This window comes from Lactuca sativa, chromosome 3, assembly GCF_002870075.4.
Source record: "Lactuca sativa cultivar Salinas chromosome 3, Lsat_Salinas_v11, whole genome shotgun sequence".
Taxonomy (NCBI): Eukaryota; Viridiplantae; Streptophyta; class Magnoliopsida; order Asterales; family Asteraceae; genus Lactuca; species Lactuca sativa.
The window spans coordinates 19,875,596-19,896,869 of record NC_056625.2 but is presented as its reverse complement, the minus strand read 5'-3'; the positions used below and the strand labels follow the sequence as shown (position 1 = coordinate 19,896,869).

The 21,274-nt window shown below is 38.5% G+C and overlaps 1 protein-coding gene across 1 annotated transcript; it reads left to right on the top strand.

Annotated features, from left to right (window-relative positions):
* Nucleotides 1–1,765: 1,765 nt before the first annotated feature.
* On the top strand, nt 1,766–2,641 carry LOC111919352 (uncharacterized). Its single transcript, XM_023914946.2, has one exon. The coding sequence runs from the start codon at nt 1,774–1,776 to the stop codon at nt 2,512–2,514; it is 741 nt and encodes a 246-aa protein (XP_023770714.1). The 5' UTR covers nt 1,766–1,773; the 3' UTR covers nt 2,515–2,641.
* Nucleotides 2,642–21,274: the final 18,633 nt, after the last annotated feature.

Sequence of the window (21,274 nt, the reverse complement as noted above, 5' to 3'; positions counted from 1 at the left end):
TGACCGGACATGTTTCAAGAAATTTTGATTGAAAGAACCTGAGAGCTTCCACTTTTATCAAGGCCGAATTAGTGCACCAATTACCGTTGATCATGAGACCGTTAATGCGATTTTTTCTATTATTGCTATTAATGAATCCATGGAAAAGCTTTGAATTTTCATCTCCGTCCATCGCCCATCGAATTTTTGATTTCTGTCTAGCATCCATCACAACCATCTTTTCCATTTCAATAATGTCTTTGTAACCAACCCTTCTAGTTTCAATCTCCTCTGCAGATAATACCCTGTTTTCAGCATCCATATCAAGTTTGTGAACCTCATCTTTAAGTCTTTTTAGCTTTGCCTCTTCTTTTGAGTAGTCTGTTCTTCTCCATGCTCGAAGTGCCTCTTTTATATGTTTAAGTTTGGCATTTAAGTACAAGTCTGGGGTACCATAACCAGCAAAATCATTCCAAGCTTTAATGAAGACCTTCTCGAACCCTTCTCTTGACAGCCATGAGTTAAACATTTTGAACGGGGGAGCTCCAAAGTCACACCATGAAGAGGAAAGAAGAATCGGGCAATGGTCAGAAATTTCTCTAGGTAAGGCAGTGACGGTCGCCGATGGAACAAGATCAACGAACTTAGGACAGACGAGGAAACGATCTAACTTGCTCATTTTGAGATCGCCATTTCGAAAATATGTAAATCTATGTCCCCCATTCTCATGTAAATGAGACCGTTTTCATGAATGAAATGGTTGAAGTCTCTAGCCGATCTAGCACAAAAAATAGAGTTAAATCTTTCATCCGAGCGACGCACCACATTAAAGTCACCCAATAATATCCAAATCCCTCCTTTATTTTTCATCATATGTGTTAACTCCACCCATAGAGCTTCTTTATCTGGAATAGATTGCGGCCCATAAACATTAACGAAGATGATTTGTTCCTGAATTCCTACCCAATGACCCACAGTTGCAATGAAATTCCTGTTGGAAATTGATTCTGATTGACTAAACACTCGTGTATCCCACATGTGAAGAAGCCCTCCTGATCTTCCAGTAGCATTGATGCGAGCAGAATCCACCTCTCCAGAACCCCAACACGCCGAAACGTCAATGTTTTCAGCATCATGTAGTTGAGTTTCTTGTAATGCTAAAAAAGAAACCATGTGTTGTGATCGTAATCTTCTAACCCACTTCACCTTGTATTCCTCCCCAATACCTCTGACATTCATGGATAAGAAATTCATTGGAAACGACATTTTCACCGTAATTGCCTAGAATTGCCCCGAGTAAAGGGTTTCTTGCCTCGATATTTGAATAATTATTTAACAATGAAAAATATTGATTGAATTAAAGACAATGTGCCATATAAGTCTATAAAACCATAAATATCCCATCTTCAAACCTAAACTCTCATCCTTCGTCTTCACTTGATTGATAAACAACACCTCATGAGAGTTGGGCCACCATCAATCAAGACTTAATAATTGACTAGTCAAAGTTCCATGGATCCTATGTGGGGTGTTCTTCATGGCCCCCACATGGTTATAATCAACAAAGATGTACACGATATATTATCTAAATAGAATTAAGTTCATAAATCTTTTCTTGGCCAATCAAATCGATTGGTTTAACATTTTGAATATTAAGGAAACAAAACTTTAATCAATAAATTAGTTATTATTTGATCAACCGATTATGTGGGTTGTCATAAATGAACAATTTAGTAAAATATATTTATTTTGGATTATAAAAATGGTGATAGCTGCGTTTCATTCTTTTTCGGAATGGTCGGGCAAAGAAAGCTTAAAGAAGCATCCCACCGACGACAACCACCTTTCACTTTCCCTCCTTTTTCATCATTACCCTCCCTCCAGATTTTAATACCATCCCCAAATCTTCATCACCCAAAAGCAATCTCATTCATATTCATGGGGAACTGCCTCTTTGGAGGGCCATCGGAAGATGATAGAATAATCAAAGTAATCAACTCCGCCGGCGGCATCATGGAGTTCTACGCTCCTGTCACAGCAGAATGCATCACCGACGAGTTCCCCGGCCACGGGATTTTCCGGGGAAACGATCTTTTCTGGAAACCCATTCCCCACACCGAGTTTCTGGTTGCCGGAAACTCCTACTACCTTCTGCCACTCGACAAGAGAAGAGGAATGAAGGTAGGACATGTCAGATCCAACAGCCTCCCGCAAAACACAGCAGCGCCGTACCGGATGTCCTTCGACAGCCGTAGGGTTTTCAAGAGGTCGTACACAGACGCATATTCATCAAGTTCCAGAAATAATGGATGTGGGTTTTGGAAGGTGAAGCTTGTGATAAGCCCTGAACAGCTGTTGGAGATACTGTCACAAGAAGGGCGAACGCAGGAGTTGATCGAGAATGTCAGAACTGTGGCGAAATGTGGAAACGAAGCTGCGGTTTCATGTAATTCCTCTTCGGCGTTATCTGATCAGTGGAGTCTTTGCAGCAGTAGCAGAAATGGTTCCAAGAAAGATGTTGTATTAGAGATGTAATTAATTACTGGATTAATTAAAGTAACAGCCTTTTTTTGTTCTTCATGTAGCTACTTAATTTGTCTCAACTCCTTTAAAGTTGTATGTATGATCGTATAATTATATATGGATTAACATATAATTAACACGACTATTCTTTATAGTACTTGATTTGTTTCAAAAAGCTAGCTGGTTGCTTGTAGAGTTGCCTAAAGTTACATGTGCATAATTGCTCGTGTTCTTCAACTCGTTACCATGGCTTCATATGCATCAAGCCTTCAAGGTTGTGCTTGACATACCATTTCATCTACGGATACAACGAGGTAGAAAAGGAAAGAAGTAGAAGTGAACATGGTTCGGGCCAAACCCGGGCAAAAGTCAGGTCCCAAAAAAAAGCCTGAGCCGGAAAAAAGCCGATTCTGTCACAAAAAGCCGATGTTTCCTGTCAAGTGTGCTACGTTACATTTTATATCGACATGCAGTCCTTTGGGTCTTGGTCTCTTGGATGTAACTTATTTGGGTCTTGGTCTCTTGGATGTAACTTATATGGGCCTCAGTCCATAAGGAGCAACAGGCCAAAAACTATAAGGATGGCCATACGTGTCCTACTGGCCTATTCACATTAATTATTACAAATGAATTGGAGCCCACTTTAACGTACTAACTAATTTATTTTTTTAACATTTTATCAATGTTTTTAAAACCGGACCGGAGATCGAACCGGTCCTCATAAATGTTCGATGGTTCAAGTGGTCCGACTAGTTGGACCAGTCCCAAAAACCGGAAAAACCGGATATATATATATATATATATATATATATATATATATATATATATATATATATATATATATATATATATATATATAATCACGTCAGATTTATCCATATGAAAACAACAAATATGTCTAAAGAGTTCAAATTAAAAAGAAATATGACAGGTTTTATTTCAACAAAATGAATAGAACACAAAAAAGAAAGAATGACAAGAGAAGAAAAGTTGTACAAGTAAAGAGAAGGGAAAGCTATCCCACATCGACGAGCTATAAGAAGTGTGGAGGTCTCCCTCCATTATTTAATATCCTCCTGGTGCTCACGACAATTTGTATTCGAATGGGCTAATTAGACAATCAAATTGGCCCATAGTGACTGAGTTGGTCTCTTATTATTGTGTGTTGTCCAAAGTGTTGAGTTTTGTTTTTAAGTTTAAAATTTTAAAACCTGGTTTTGACCAGTCCAACCAAAACGGTTTTCACCGGTTTTTGATTAAACTGACGGTTTTTTCTGGTTCCCAAAACAGACGGTTTTTTAGGCTAATTGAACTGGATTTGTGATCGGTTCCTGGTTCAACCGGCCGGTCCGGTTTTCAAAACGGTGCACTTTACTACACACTGATTTAAGAAGTGATTACCGATTATTTGCACACCACACGAGATATAAATAGAGATGTTATTTGGGTTAGAACCGGACTGAACCGATCTGAACCTGAATAATCCGAAAATTGAATAAGAATAATTACATGAACCGAAAAATGAACCAATTAACCATGACGGGTACGGTTCGGGTATTAATCGATTCGGTTCGATTATTACCCAAATAACATGTACAAGATGATTAGAGACCTAATATAACCAAAACAAACCGAATAAACCGTATTAGGATTCTATAATCCGAATAACCCATATAGAATAACAATGTACTTTTATATATCAATATAAAACATTTAAAAACTAACATAACACAATAACACATTGAAATAATAGCATTTACATAGTAGATTAATATAATGATAGTTAGTTGCTTACTTGAGTTTCTTGAGTTGGAACCCAATTTTTAATGACTAGAAAAAGTAGGAATTTGTGAATACTTAGAGGTAATAGGAAGGGTTGATTTTTGAAAGTCTGAAACAGGAGGAAGGATCAACAGAAGTGATTTCGAGTTTAGAAATAGTTGAGAAGATTAGTAGATTTTGAAACGACAAGGACGAGCGTAGAGTTTTTTTTTTTCCTGTTATGAACGATGAGACATAAGTGTGAATCATGATTTTGATATTTGTCGATCAAAGAAAGGGCACGAGGAATGCTTATTCGGTTCGGGTATTTAGAACCAAATAAGCTCTTATTCGGGTAACCCGAATCGAATAAGCATAATATAGATACCCGAAACCCAAATCGAATTGCTTATTTGGGCCTAATTCGGTTCCGTTCGGTTTGGTTTTCGATTCAGTTTAGGTTTTCGGGCCAAATTCTCATCCCTAGATATAAAGTATAACAAGCTAATAACAATCTTAAAAAACCATTTAGTGATGGTTTAATTTCAGAGAAGTCTAAATATTTTAGGAAAGTTTTAGGGATATATACACTAAAGTCTGATATATTTTCAACAATTTGATAATAAAGTCTTAAACTTTATTATTTTTACAGTAAAATCCTAACTATCAGAAATTTTTGACACGCTTACCCTTTTTTACCGGTTAGCCGGTAATTAGGATTTTATTGTAAAAAAAAAGTTTAGGACTTTCTTGTTAAATCGTGAATTAGGATTTTACTATAAAAAAAATAAAGTTTAGAAATTTTTTGTCAAATCATTATAAATCTTGGGATTTTAGTGCATCTATCCCTTTTTTGGTAAGAAATTTAATGGTATGATAGTATTTAAGCATAAGAGTTAGTGGAACATGCTCTCTAGTTAGCTAGATCCTATTGGAATCTTTAACGTTTACTTCTTGTTAAATAGTTTTTTTTGTTTTTTTTTTAATCTCAACAAACCGATATTGAAAAAAAATGGAGATAATCAAAAATAAAAGAAAGAACTATGGTTGTATTGGCTTTTTAAAGTCCTAAAAACGGAGAACTAAGAAACTGGAAAAGACAAACTGTCATTCTTACCCCTTCTCAACATTCAAACCATTTTGACTAGGCATGTGGTGTTTGTGTTTTCCGGTTTGTACGAACACAAACAGACAAAATTGCCATTCTTAAACATATATTTTCAAATTTATCTTAAAGGATATATACACCAAAGTGCCAATATTTTCAATGATTTGACAAGAAAGTCATAAACTTTGTTTTTTTATAGTAAAGTCCTAATTCATGATTTGAAAAGAAAGTCTTAAACTTTATATTTTTTTTACAGTAAAGTCCTAATTACCAGGTAACCGGAAAAAATGGTAAGCGTGTCAAAAACTGCCAGTAGTTAGGACTTTACTGTAATAAAAAATTAGGACTTTTTGTCAAATCGTTAAAATTATTAGGACTTTATTGTATATATCCTAAAGTTTTATAATAAAGTCTTAAGTTTTTTTTAGGAGAAAAGTTCCGACTATTTAACTTTTCGAATAGAAAAGTCGAAGAAACCGGCTAATTTATTCACTTTAGCCCTTCAGCAGATCATGAAACCAAATCGTTAATTTTTTCAAATTAATGAAACTCCTACAGATTTTGTCAAAATTTATATATAATGTATAAACGTATTTTCTACACATTTATATCAATTTTTACGTATTTATGATTTTTAAATTTTTTTATATGTATATGTTTACTTATTTTTTATGTATTTTAAATGCGTTAACATATTTTTTTTACGTATTTATATTTATTTTTTAAGTACTTTACATATTTTTTATGTAGTTTTATGTGTTATTTTTTTATGTATTAAGTATTTATATGTATTTTTTAAGTTTTTATATAGATGTTTATGTCTTTTTATTTATTTTTAAACGTATAAACGTATTTTTATTTATATATTTTTACGTATTTATGTATTTTTTAAAGTTTTTTTTATAGATGTTTATGTATTTTTAATGTAGGGTTATTGTCACTGTAGCCCAACAATATAACGTCTGGTTCCTGGTACACATTTAATTATAATTTATTCATTTTTGCAGAGCAAATCGACGAGCTGGGAGTCCAAACTCGTCGAGTAAAGATCAGAAGAGACGCGTGATTTTAAGTAACCTACTCGACGAGTTGAGAGCCTCAACTCGATGAGTAGGGCTGCCATAATGAAACATTAATTTTTGGGTTTTGCACCATATTTAAGCATCCTAATCCCCACATTTTGACCTCATTTCCAACCTTCAAGTCCCAAACCCTAGATTTCAGAAACCCTAATGCATTTGTGAGCATGTGAGCCAATTTTGAGTGAAACTTTGTGTGTTTTGAAGCTTGTGAAGAAAGGAGAAGGTTGGGGATTCAAGAAGAAGATAGTAGATCCAGAGACTCATTTTCATTCTCATCATTTTCTCGTAAGCAAGTCTCAAACTTGCTTAGTAACTTCTTAGATCTCTTTATTATTCATTTTATTGGGTTTTTGGTCCAAGAAGCTTGATCTTTGGGATATGGACATCCCAAGTGTGTATACCATCAGATCTAGAACCATGGAGGGCTTTCATGGCAGAAAGGTGCAAACTTTATGGCCATTAAAGCCCCATGCAAGCTATAGGATGTCATTTTGGCCTTTTAAGCTCCTAAAGAGTTAGGGTTTGAGCTAAACGCATTATGTAAAGCTATTAACAGGTAAAGTTGGAAACGTTACCCTTAAAAGGTCATTTTTAGTGTATATGAGAAGTATGTGTTGGATTAGGTGTCTAAGCCCATAACTATATTTGGTATGTACTTGAGCCGGTTGTAGCATGGTCCTTTTGGGTTGCCTTCACCGAAGCAACTTGACTGGATGAATAATGGAGAAAAAGGCTATTATGGTTTATTAATATATTATAGGAATAATATATTAAAGGAGAAATCATATTAATTAATTAACATTGGTCAAGAATTAATTTAGAATTAATTTTGTGGTCAAAAGAGGTTAACTGAATTAAAGGGAATGATATTGTAATTATAAGATAGTTGCAATATGGGCTGTGGATCCCTTAAGAAAGAGATGGACGATTTTATATGGGAGCCCATATGGAAGTCGTCCAAACTAGGGATTCTAGAAGGATCTTGTGGGCTGCTTAGAGCCTATGCAACCTAATTATGTCTTTGACTGAAACCCTAACTCTGCAGCTATATAAGGAACCCTTGGGCACTAGAATTCAGCTACCAGAAACCCTAGAAGGAGTCCAAGAGCCGATTTTACCCTTCCCCTCTCTCCAAGATCATCCAATTTGCTTTGGTGTTTGTGATTCATTAGAGGCATCACATTTGAGGTGCTAGGTTTCTCAAAAGCTCAAGATCTTCAAGCAACAATCAAAGGTAACATTCTTACTAGTTTATTTATGTTGATTTCGATTTCAATATGCTAGATCTAGGGTTTGAGAGCTTTGGATGATTATTGCATGTACAAATAGAAAAACCTAGATCCAAATTTCTAGGGTTTTCATGTGCTGATGTTTTGCTCATAATCCAACAGTGGTATCAGAGCCTAGGTCGTTTTTCTTTTGTATTTGATGCATTGTTAAAATTGTTCAAAGCTGAAAATCGAAAAATCATGCTTCTACCTGATGAAGTCGACGAGTCAGGGCAACTCGACGAGTCCATTCTCTAACTCGACGAGTCGGGCAGTCTGGTGGCTGATTTTTCGGGATTTTGACTGAAATTGAATTAAGATAATTACCAAAAACGTTTTTGGTTGTGAAAATCCGATTTTTACAATAAGATATGGATTATCCTAATGCAATTCAAAGATAATTGTCATAAATAGGATAATTATTTGTTTTATATGATAAAGATTAATTATTTGTATTTTGATTTGAATTATCTTGTCAAAAAAATAGATTATGTCAAATTATGTGATAAATATTAATAATATGATTAATTAATTATTTTTCAAATTTGATCTAAAATATGTTTTGAAAAGTTTCAAAACTTCCCCTCAAGTTTTGGAATTAAAATTTTTAATTAAAGTTTTAATTTTTGAAATATTAAAATTCCAAACCTTAGAATTTTACAAGTTTAAAATTCTAACCCTTATACTATTATAATATTATAAGATTAATAAGTATATATATATATATATATATATATATATATATATATATATATATATATATATATATATATATATATATATATAAGATTAAGATAGTCTTACCGTTAGTAGGCCTCATTCACGAAGTCGATCTATAAAGGGGGTTAAGGTTGTTGCCTATAAAATGACAGGTTAATAAGTGTCCACTCTCACCCACCGTTTCCTTGATTGGTGGAGGTTGTTAGCCGAACAAGTATGATAGGGCAACTAATTCCTCATTAAACGTATAATGATTAATAAAGTAACTATTTTTTTTTTTTATAAAAAATTCTCAATCTTAGTTACTTTAGGAAAAATGTGAAATGATGCTACTCCATGAAATTACGCTTTGCACCCTGTCAAGTCATTAGTGGAGTGTGCGTGAATAACCGACACACTAATTTGGGACTAACAATGGTCGCAAAGGGTGGCTCGATGTTTATCATAGATCAATGGAACGTGTGTGGTTGACCGACATGTTGATTAGGTGGTAAATGACATCGAGAGCACCAAGTACAATTGCATGGTTATTCACACCTTGTTTGTGATCCTCGGTATCACAGTCACAAACTTGAAGGGCATATCGAGATTTAAACATGCCATTGAAAAGTTCAATGAATCTCAAAAGATCTAGGAGTTTCAATACATTTAAAACTTAACTGTCTTTTACGTTTTTCGTGGTGGAAATTAGGGATTCTTATGTGACATCCTCATTTTCTCGTAGATTCTTATGTCTTTTACCTACCTTCAAATTATTTGCACTTAGATTACGACATCCCTCTTCTGAATTGTAAATAATTATGTTGGGTCCTAGACCTAATTTCTCATTTGGGTGTTTAATTGGGGATTCTTATTTGACATCCCCATTTTTCTCGGCCAGAAAAGACCGATTTAGTTTATGCTTTTAAAATAAAATCAGAGTAATTTTCTAAAAGATGTTGCAGAATTTGTTCCCAAAACAAAATATAATAAAAATTTATCAAAACATTTCTTAAAGAAATATGTTTTCATTATATAACAAAACCTTGGGATGTCATGTTCGGATACATATCAAAAGCATAAATAGTACATTATAAGCCTTACAACAATTATTTACAACTACTGACCTATAATCAAAAAGTCTCTCATTGTCTTCCAATTATGCTCGGGGTCCACTACCTGTAATACAGAAAGCTGAGTGGGTCAGGCTTGGGAGCCTGGTAAGCATATAAGATTTTCAACCTACAAATAATAAATTTATTAATTTTCATCAACCAACAATAAATTTATTAATTTCATCAAACAACATTAGCCCTGATTACCCGTTCCCGTTATCCTCACTTTACGTCGCTAAACATCTTTCATAAGGGACCTAGCCTAAGGATTTTCATCGGGGTGACAACACTGCTTTGGGGATTCCTCAACAATTTATGTCAAATAAGGAAACCATGTGGGCGATGGAGTATACCATTGAACACTAAGTTCACAAGCACCTACAGGTTGCGGGTCTGCTAGCGTTCCACTGGACTGTCTAGAAAGGTCTGTGGTCGTCATCTATACTCCACTAGATGACTGAAACAATAAAAATATCGAGGCCTCTCATCATTTTAACACACATCAACTATTTCATCTACTCATGTTTTACCCAACATATTTGTAGATAAAAATACATATATAGTTTATAACTTGTATAAAACATCTATTCAACATCCATCTCAATTAAACAAACAATATAGTTACACATAACACGTATTTTATAGAAGATACTTCATATCTATGTGTAAGAAGAAAGTGACTATACATTCATTTGATAAGATGGTAATCGGGCAACACTTCGTCTCTTAAAATGATTGTTTCCGATAAAACCGAGATGTTTTCTAAAAAACCGGGCTTCACGTAGACAAAGTTTCGGCTCGAAAACTCTTTTTCTCGGGATCTTCTGGGCTCTAGAACTTGCTTCGGGTGCTAGGATGATACACTAGGCTTTGGGGGTATTTCTTGCAATTTAGGAGAGAGTATAAGGGTGAGATATGTAAAGAAAGTAAACAAAAATCGGGCAACCTTGAGTTCTATTTATAGTGGCTGAACATCGGTGTTACGCTGGGCTTAATGTCCTCGTACGCTAGGCGTACTGTGTTGCGGCTCAGTACGCTGGGTGTACGGGTGGATCATCTCGGACGCATCGGAGCTACGTACACGTGTCGACCATGCGATGCAGTAGGCTACATGGCCCAAATCATACCATGAACACGAGTACGTTGGGCATACTCCCTTACACTGGGCGTACTCCGAATTTCCAAGCTTCTAAAATTTGTATCTTTCACATACGAGCTCCGTTTTTGACGCTCTTTATATCCACGAGTAGGTGAGACTATGCTTTACAATTTTCATTTAGACTTCATTGGCTAATTTTGATTTTATTTTTAAAGTTATATTTTTAACAGGCCGGGACAAGAAAAGTCCGTTAAAAATTCATAACTTCTTCATCCGACGTCCGCTTTCGTCTGTCTTTTTATTGTTGCACTAATATCGAGGAGATCTTCGACTCTTGTTTAGATTGTTTTGGCTAAAAATCACTCAATCGAAATTTCGAGTTTTGGGCTGCATACTGCTAAGTCGAAACTTAAAAAATCATAACTTTCTCATATGAAGTCAGATTTGGGCGTTCTTTTTATTCACGCTCTCGGTTTAACGAATTCTACGACTTTCGTTTAGATCACTAAGGCTAAAAATCGTTCTATCGTAAATTCACTACTTACGGCACGTAGTGTCGTACCGGTTCTGTCGTGAAACTTCGACATGTCATAACTTCTTCGTTATAACTCGGATTTCAGTATTCTTTATATCTATGGAATCCTTGTCACGACCACTACAATTTCCTTCATAGATATTGGGTTTATCTAATATTTATTTTCGACGCTTATTTTTATTCTTAATTCATTAAATCATAATAATTAAGTAAATAAGCACATAATTCACATAACATTCACATAATACTCAAATAATACAAGTTATTATTTCAAAATAAATTACAAAGGTTGGCCTAGACTATTACATCATCATTAGTGCCTAGCCTAGAAACACGGGCGTTACAATTCTCTCCCCCGTAGGATGATTCTGTCCTCGGAATCACACATCAGCAAACAAATGCGGATAGCGACTCATCATGTCACTCTCCGTTTCCCAGGTGAGATTTGGCCCATTCGAATGTTTCCATCGCACAAGCACTAAATTGACCATCTTGCATAGCAACTTCTTAGTCTTACGAGCAACAATTGCCTCTGTTTCTTCAATCAACCTTTTACTTTCATCCAAAATGATGTCGGGAACTTCTCCCATGAACTTCCTCAAATAACACACGTGGAAGGTGTTATGAATACCTTCTAGTTCTTCTGGTAATTCTAGCTTGTAAGCTTGATTCCCAATCCTCTAAAGAACTTTAAACGGTCCAATAAACCTTGGACTCGGTTTTCCTCTTTTACCAAATCTTGTAAGTCCCTTCCACGGCGAGACTTTAAGTAAAACCGAATCACCAACTTTGAATGATATCAGTTGTCTTTTCTTGTCAGCATAACTCTTTTGACGATCCTGGGCTGCTAACATCCTTTCCCTAATCACTTTCAACTTTTCAGCAGTCTGATGGACTATTTCAGGTCCCATAAACTGCTTTTCCCTAGCTTCAAGCCAACACGACGGCGTTCGACACTTTTCTCCATACAAAGCTTGATAAGGTGCCATCCTGATGCTTGAGTGGAAACTATTATTATAAGAAAATTCTACCAGAGGTAAATGTTCATCCCAGTTACCTTGGAATTTCAGGGTACATGCTCTTAGCATATCCTCCAATGTTTAAATTGTTCGTTCGCTCTGACCATCGGTTTGCGGATGGTAGACACAATTTCGTACCTAATTCCTCTTGCAGACTTTTCCAAAACCTTGAAGTGAAACGACTATCAAGGTCTGACGCAATCGTCAGGGGAACACCATGAGATTTTACTATCTCTTTCACGTAAACCTTTGCGATCTTTTCCATAGACCACTTCTCATTAGCGGCTATGAAATGTGCACTTTTTGTGAACCGATCAACGACCACCCAAATCATGTCATGACTGTTCTTTGTTCTGGGTAGTTTAGTTATAAAATCCATAGTGATGTCTTTCCATTTACCCAGGGGTACAAGTAAAGGTTCTAAACTCCCATACGGTTTCTGATGTTGTGCTTTAACCCTCTCACATGTCACACACTCGGCCACATACTTAGCAACATCAAGCTTCATCGTCGGCCACTAGTAGTAGGGTTTCAGATGCCTATACATCTTTGTGCTGCCGGGATGAATCGAGTACATGGTCTTGTGAGATTCCTCTATCAGAAGATTTCTCATTCCTCCTGTCCTAGGTACCCAAATCCTATCTTGGAATACCTTCAACCCTTGGTTTTTTGTACTGAACACTAACGTTTTGCCCAAACGTTCTTCCTTTCGGTCATTTTTCTCTAAAGCTTCCTTTTGAGCTTTCTTTATACTTTCCACAACTGTCGAGACAGCTTCAATTCTCAATGCTATGGTCCTTTTCTTTTCAAGGTTTACCTTCCGACTGAGAGCATCATCGAAAACATTTGCTTTACCAGGGTGGTAAAGTGTCTCATAGTCGTAGTCCTTGAATAAATCTAGCCAGCGTCGTTACCTCATGTTCAATTCCTTCTGATTAAAAAGATATTGAAGACTCTTATGATCAGTGAAAAGTTCACACTTTGTGCCATAAAGATAATTCCTCCATGTCTTTAGGGAGAATACTACCGCTGCCAACTCCAAATCATGAGTTGGGTAGTTCTTTTCATGCTCTTTCAATTGTCGAGATGCATATACTATCACCTTTTCTCTTTGAGTTAAAACACATCCCAACCCGACTCCCGACGTATCGCTATACACTGCGAAGTCTTCAACTCCATCAGGTAGAGAAAGAATCGGTGCTTCACATAATTTCTTCTTTAACTTCTCGAATGCTTCCTTATGTTTCTCACTCCATGCATAAGTAGCTCCCTTATAGGTCAAAGCTATCAATGGGGCAGCTATCGAAGAAAAGCCTTGGATAAATCTTCGATAACATCTAGCTAATCCTAGAAAGGTTTAGATGTCCGTAGGACTCTTTGGTTGTTCCCACTTTGTTATAGCTTCAATTTTAGCTCGATAAACCATAATCCCTTCTTGGTTAACCACATGACCCAAAAATTGGACTTCTTGAATCCAAAAATCACATATGGAGAACTTTACATACAACTTCTCCATCTTTAATACTTCTAACACTTCTCGCAACTGTCTTCCATGCTCCTCCTGGCTTTTTGAGTAAATCAGAATGTCATGTATGAACACTATCACAGATTTATCTAGGAATGGTTTACAAACCCTGTTCATTAAATACATGAAGGCTGCTGGAGTATTGGTTATAACAAATGACATAACCAAAAACTCATAGTGTCTATATCTTGTTCTGAACGCAGTCTTCTCAATATCCTGCTCTCTTACCTTTAGCTGATGATATCCTGACCTAAGATCAATCTTCGAGAAATAGCTCGAACCTTGCAACTGATCTAACAGGTCATCAATTCTTGGCAACAGGTACTTGTTCTTTATTGTTGCCTTGTTCAGCTCCTTGTAATCTATACACATTCTCATGCTCCCATCTTTCTTCTTCACGAATAACACCAGAGCACCCCAGGGTGATGAACTAGGTATAATAAAACCGTTGTCCAACAACTCCTGAAGTTGCGTCATAAGCTCCTTCATCTCTGTCGGTGCTAATCGATATGGGGTTTTTGCTATTGGTGTTGTTCCTGGTAACAAGTCTATTCTAAACTCCACTTGTCTATCAGGGGGCAATCCAGGAAGATTCTTAGGAAAAACTTCCGGATAGTCACACACCACTGGTATATTTTGCATATCCTTTTTCTCCTTCTTAGCATCGATCACGAAAAATTGGCTTTCAGTAGGGAAATGAATCTAGAATTTACTCTACACTTATCTCCGTATACCATAAACGACTCCTTTCTAGGTGGGTTTACCCTTCCTATCTTTTTCTTGCACAATATTTCGACATCATTTGCGCTAAGCCAATCCATCCCTAGAACGATGTCGAAACCATTTAACTCGATGGGTAACAACTTTTCTTGGAATTCGTTTCCATTCAGGTCGATGACGATATTCGTAATATAATCGCTAACATGTATGAATTTGCCACTAGCAACTTCTACAATTAGGGCATCATCTAGCTTTTCTATAGGCAATGCTAGTCTTTCACCAAATTTATGTGATATAATGGAGTAATTCGCTCCGGAATCAAACAATAAATTGGCAGGCAATCCATTTACTAGAAAAGTACCTGAAGCGACATCTGTTTCATCCTTTGCAGCTTCCAATGTCATTTGGAAAGCTATGGCTTTTGGATTTGGTGGGAGATTGGGCTTCATTGCCTCTATCTTCTTCGGGCAATCCTTTAAAATGTGCCCTTCTTCATGGTATCCATAGCACACCATTTTGTTGGTTGTACACTTGCTGGCGTAGTGCCATGGCTTTCCACATTTAGAACAAGTGACCTCCTCGTCACATTTCCCAACATGTTTCTTCTTACATTTATCACACCATTTTGCTTCGGCTCCTCCTCCGAATTTTCTCGAACCAGACTTCGAGAACTTACTTCTCTTGCTGGAACCTTAAGTTCCTTCAAACTTTCTCTTTTCGCCAACTTCTGCCCGCTCTTGATTCGTTTCTTTTAACTAGGTTTCCACATTTTTAGCTGCTTAGACTGTTGTCTTCAGAGTAACTACCATCTTGACCGTTGGGCCAAAGTCGGCAGGCAATCCGTTTGCGAACCTCTCAATTTTTGAGAGTTTAGTTGGCAATAAGTATGGAAATAACTTCATCTTTTCGGTAAATGCAGTAGCATAGTCGTCTATGATCATTTTTCCTTTCTTCAAGTTCTGAAATTCATTATTTAGATCTATCACATCTTTCTCTAAGCAGTACTACATCTTTAACTGCTCCAAGAACATTTCCCAAGACATTTTTAGGGCTTCTGCATGTAGCATCATGTCTGCCAATAACTTCCACCAACTTAAAACTCTGGTCTTCAGTTGTCTGACCGTAAAAACAGTTTTCTGCTTGTCACTACAGTTGTAATTTTCAAATACTATATCCATTTCAGAGATCCAGTCCATAATTTCTACAGGCTTTGGGCTTCCAGAAAGACTTGACAGTTTGGCGCCCCAAAAATTCTTATACATACGCCCATATCTGTTGATTTCCCTCTCCGGGTTATTCCTCCAAACCACAATTGGTTCATCTTGACCAACATATCTACTATAGTTTCCTTCCTCCGATTGACCATCGTTTAGTTCGGGTTGTTCAACAGGCATAAAAGGTTCACTCCTGTTGTTCAAAAATAATTGTCTCATTTCCTCCCTTTGATCAACCATCATTGTCTGAATCATGGCTCGTACTCCAGCCATTGTGTTGGGTTCTGGTGCAACTTCTGCTATCGGCACCTGTTCCACCACTTGGGGTTGGGGTTTTTGGTTTCTATTTGCATTTTCCGGTCCACTTCGGGTTCTCACCATTTGATCTATACACCTAATAAGGATAATTTAGATATTTATTCTCGATAGACGTTTAAATTCTCCTTATTACTCCAAAACGTTTACATGCTAGTTCTAATATCATAGTCGTACACTTAGAATCCTAAACACATAAGGTTTCCATATCTGGTCGGCAACAGACCATAGATCCATACAAATAATGGCATATATGACAAACATATAGCATATAGCACATAAAAGTATTTTAGGCATCTTTCCTAAAATATACTACTGCTCGTGTCTAAAATATGGTAGACACTCATCTCACGATCATCACTTAGCATTCTAAGTTTAAGTCTAGAAATCCTACAAATTCCTAGTTCGCTTAAACTAATGCTCTGATACCAACTGTGACATCCCCATTTTTTCTCGGCCAGAAAATACCGATTTAGTTTATGCTTTTAAAATAAAATCAGAGTAATTTTCCAAAAGATGTTGCAGAATTTGTTCCCAAAACAAAATATAATAAAAATTTATCAAAAAATTTCTTAAAGAAATATGTTTTCATTATATAACAAAACCTCGTGATGTCATGTTCCGATACAGATCAAAAGCATAAACAGTACATTATAAGCCTTACAACAGTTATTTACAACTACTGGCCTATAATCAAAATGTCTCTCGTTGTCTTCCAATTATGCTCGGGGTCCACTACATGTAATACAAAAAGCTGAGTGGGTCAGACTTGGGAGCTTGGTGAGCATATAGAGTTTTCAACCCACAAATAATAAATTTATTAATTTTCATCAACCAACAATAAATTTATTAATTTCATCAAACAACAATAGCCATGATTACTTGTCCCCGTTATCCTCACTTTACGTCCCTAAACACCTTTTATAAGGGACCTAGCCTAAGGATTTTCATCGGGGTGACAACACTGATGATTACAGTAGATATGGCTATGTCTACTTAATCAAGCATAAGTCAGAAACCTTTGAGAAATTCAAAGAGTTTAAACAAGAAGTGGAGGATCAGTTGGGCAGGAAGATAAAGATGCTATGATCCGATCGAGGTGGTGAGTATCTTAGTATCGAGTTCCTTGACTATCTTAAAGAATGTGGAATTCTTTCACAATGGACACCTCCTAGGACACCACGACTGAATGGTGTGGATGAGAGGCACAATCGGACCTTGTTGGACATGGTTTGTTCCAAGATGAGTCGAGGTTCGTTACCAATCTCATTCTGGGGGTATGCCTTGGAGACTGTCGCCCATATCTTTAATCTAGTGCCTACCGAAAAGGTTGCCAAAACACTTCACGAGATGCGGATTGGGAAAGTTCCCACTTTAGACCACATCAAGATTTGATGTTGCGAGGCTTTTGTGAGGTGCAAGACTCATGAAAAGCTCGAACCTCGAAGTGAGCGGTGTATTTTCATCGACTACCCCCAGAAATCCTTTGGTGATCTCTTCTACAGACCGAGTGACAATGTTGTCTTCGTGGCGAGGAGAGGAGTCTTTCGTGAGAGAGAACTCTTAAGCCAAGGAAACAGTGGGAGGCAAATTGACCTTGAAGAACTTCAAGAGTCAAGCGGTGAAGGAACCTCAAACACTAGAAATCAATCTGATGAGGAAACTCCTATTAAGTCGATTGATGAGTTCGTATCTCTAAGGCGTTCCACAAGAGTTAGTAGCACACCTGATTTTTATTATGGTTTTCGTATTACTACAGAAGGTGATGCATTTATCAGTGATAGTACACTGGTAAATTTGGATGAACCTAAAAACTTTAAGGAAGCCATGCCAGGCCCTGAGTCTGCCAAATGGAAAGAGGCTATGGACAACGAGATTCAGTCCATGTATGAAAATCAAGTTTGGAACTTGGTTGAAAATGTACCAGGTCGTAAGAGAGTCGGGTGCAAATGGATCTTCAAGAAGAAGATTGACATGGATGGGAAGGTACACTTATAAGGCACGAATAGTTGCGAAGGGCTTTACTCAAACTCCAGGAGTTGGCTATGATGAGACCTTCTCACCAGTAGCAAATATTAAGTCTATTAGGGTTATGCTACCCATAGCTGCATTTCATGATTATGAAATATGGCAAATGGATGTCAAAACTGCTTTCTTTAATGGAACGTTGGCTGAGGAAGTTTACATGAGTCAGCTAGAGGGTTTTATTGATGCAAAGTACCCTAATAGAGTGTGTAAGCTTGAGAAATCCATATATGGATTGAAACAAGCATCTCATAGATGGAATCTTCGTTTCGATGAGAGAGTCAAAGAGTTTGGCTTTTCGAGAAGCGAGGATGAGTCCTGTGTATATGTTAAGGCTAATGAGAGTATAGTTAGTTTTTTGGTATTGTATGTGGATGACATACTACTCATAGGAAATGACATCCCAACCTTTGTAACGACCCAAAAATCACGACTAAAAATTTCTTTTAAAACATTACTAAAAATGGATTTATAAACAACGTATCATAAGTCAAACATAACTTTTGAGTATTAAATTCAAAACACTTGTTTATTATCAGAGTAAACATTCCCAGGCTGACTAATCCATGGTGTGTGCCATGCGATCATCCCGAGCTCCTCCCTCCGCTACCGGAAGTACCTGAAAACAAAACTGAAAACCGTAAGCACGAAGCTTAGTGAGTTCCCCACCTTACCACATACCATGCATAACCACATACTGCACATACTGGGCCACGTCCGCTATCCGGGGCCTCGCCCCCTACTTCGGGCCTCGCCCGCTACAACGGCCCCACCGCTCCAGGCCCCGCCTGGCTTCGAGCCCCGCTCCAGATCTGTTTCACTTAGGCCTCGCCTGTCACAGGGCCTCGCCCACTAACATATAATAGCACATAAACATATCACATAACATTACATAAGCTAAACATATACTAACAACTCTTGCTCTAAGGCCTCGCCTATCTCTGGGCCCCGCCCGAGTCCTGCGACTGATGAGTCATGGAACCTCGTCCATACTCCTGCTGATAGTGAGGTTCGGTCCCAGCCCACCCTCACTCCTTTCCTATCTTGGGCCTCGCCCCTGCTCTGCTGCTACTGAGATGTGGAACACCATCCACACTCTGCTATTGGTGAGATACGGGACCTCGCCCTCTCTCACCTCCCTACCAGGCACATACAAGTATCACACAGACAACAAGTATAAACTATCACATAAACCGCTCCTTGGGCACCCGCCCTCCGTCATTGGACCTCGTCCAAATATCACACTAGCATACTGTGCCTAGGGCTAACCCCCGGGTCTTCTACTCATAGCTACATGGGCCGGCATTGTGGCCGTAGACCCATTCATACAAAGGGAAACTCACCTGATACTGCTGAACTGCTGCTGCTAACCCCTTTGACCGCTACCTGACCGCTAACTCTGAACTGCTGCTTCGCTAGCTCCCCGAGCTACCAATAACAACCCAATACTTAGTCTAACTGACCTCCAAAGGTCAACCAAGTCAACTCTGGTCAAATTCAATGTCCTGGTCAAAGTCAACCTTCCAGGTCAACCCTACTCGCCGAGTCACCCTACTGACTCGCCGAGTCCATAAATACAGAGTCCTTCCACTCGCGACTTTACTGATTCCCGATCCCTGTCCTGTCCAACTCACGGAGTCCTGGCTCGACTCGCTGACTCGAGTCTTAACTCGAAGGGTTTGGGACCACTCGACCTGACTCGCCGAGTCTAAGAACAGACTCGCCGAGCGCACGACAATCTTCATCCAACTCGCCGGGTTGTTCATCCAACTCGCCGAGTTCATGCCTATCTTCATACGACTCGACGAGCTGTTCATCCCACTCGTCGAGTTCCTCCTCATCTTCAAGCTACTCGCCGAGTCCACTCGAAGGACTCGTCGAGTCCACTAAGATCCACTTACATGCAGAGGACTTCCGAGTCATGCATGAGCTCCAAACTATAGATATACCCTCCCCAAGCCTATTTCCCACGTAAAGTTGCAAACTTTACGTGTAGAGAGGGAGATCTAGGCAAAATACACCCATAGCTAGGGTTTAGGACCAAGAGGCTCCAAATTCCACCCAATGGCTGATACTTTATGGGATTCCATACCAAAACAAGCATGGATCTGAGGTAGCAACCTCAGATCTAGACCTCAAGCTCAAGATTGGTCTTAAACATGGCTTAAAAGCCCCAAAACTCATAACCAAGGAAAATCTGGAGGAGAGAAACGACTAATACCTTCCAATGCTCTGAAATGCTCCCCAAACTTCGGATCCAAGACCACTCCTTGATGCTTCAAAGATTTCCACTCCTTCTTCTTCCTTAAAACCACTCAAAAATGGCTAAAAGCTTGAATGAACACAATGGGGGCTTAAGGTGCGGCGTTCTGGGTGTGAGAGGCTGTAAAGGAGCCCTAGGAAGAAGATTGAGACGTTTAAATAGGTTCTAAGCCCCGGATTTAGGGTTTTCCTCGCACAGACCAGACTCGCCGAGTCCACTTGGCTGACTCGTCGAGTTGGTCACTTTCTTATCGACCCGGATCCCGCTCCGACTCGCCGAGTCCTTCCTTGGACTCGTCGAGTCCCTCTTAAATTTAGGGTTTCCTTCACTTTCTTGGCTTTCAAAATCCTGGGTGTTACAACTCTCCCCCACTTAAACTGAACTTCGTCCTCGAAGTTTACCATGGCCCACCGCCTGCGATTTGCCTCCAATACCCAACACCAGTCGCCTACCTGCGTTGGTCTTCCACCGAATACTGCACTGAACCCGCAGAGGTTCTCCACTTCTTTCCTTGCGCAAATCCCTTGCCTTCCCAAGGCAAAGCCTCATTACTGACTTTTCCTTTGACACTGTGAAGGTCCTATCCTTAACTAACTCCATTAACTCCCTGCTATTCCCAGATCGGGTCATCACCGTCAGCACTCACTGACACTCCTTCCTGGCGACACTTGGTGTCGAGCACCCCTCGACTCACTAACTGAACTCCACCATACTCTGCATATTCGCACTGCCACCGACTGGCAATTCAACTATTCCCCGACTGACTTCCTGATAAACCGGGACCGCCCTGGTCCCTACCAACCTATCAATGACTGGATTACCGGTTCCCACCGATAGCTAGTCCCAACACCATCACTGGTCGCTCCCAGCGACTTCCAAAGAAACCTCGACCACCTATAACTGTTCATACAATCCTGCCATCCAGGCACTACAAACCTGGGATCCCCGATCCCCTAACTTGACACTAAGATCCCGACCAGGTCCCACCTGCGCTGCTAAAACTCACGGGCCTCGCCCTCGGGTC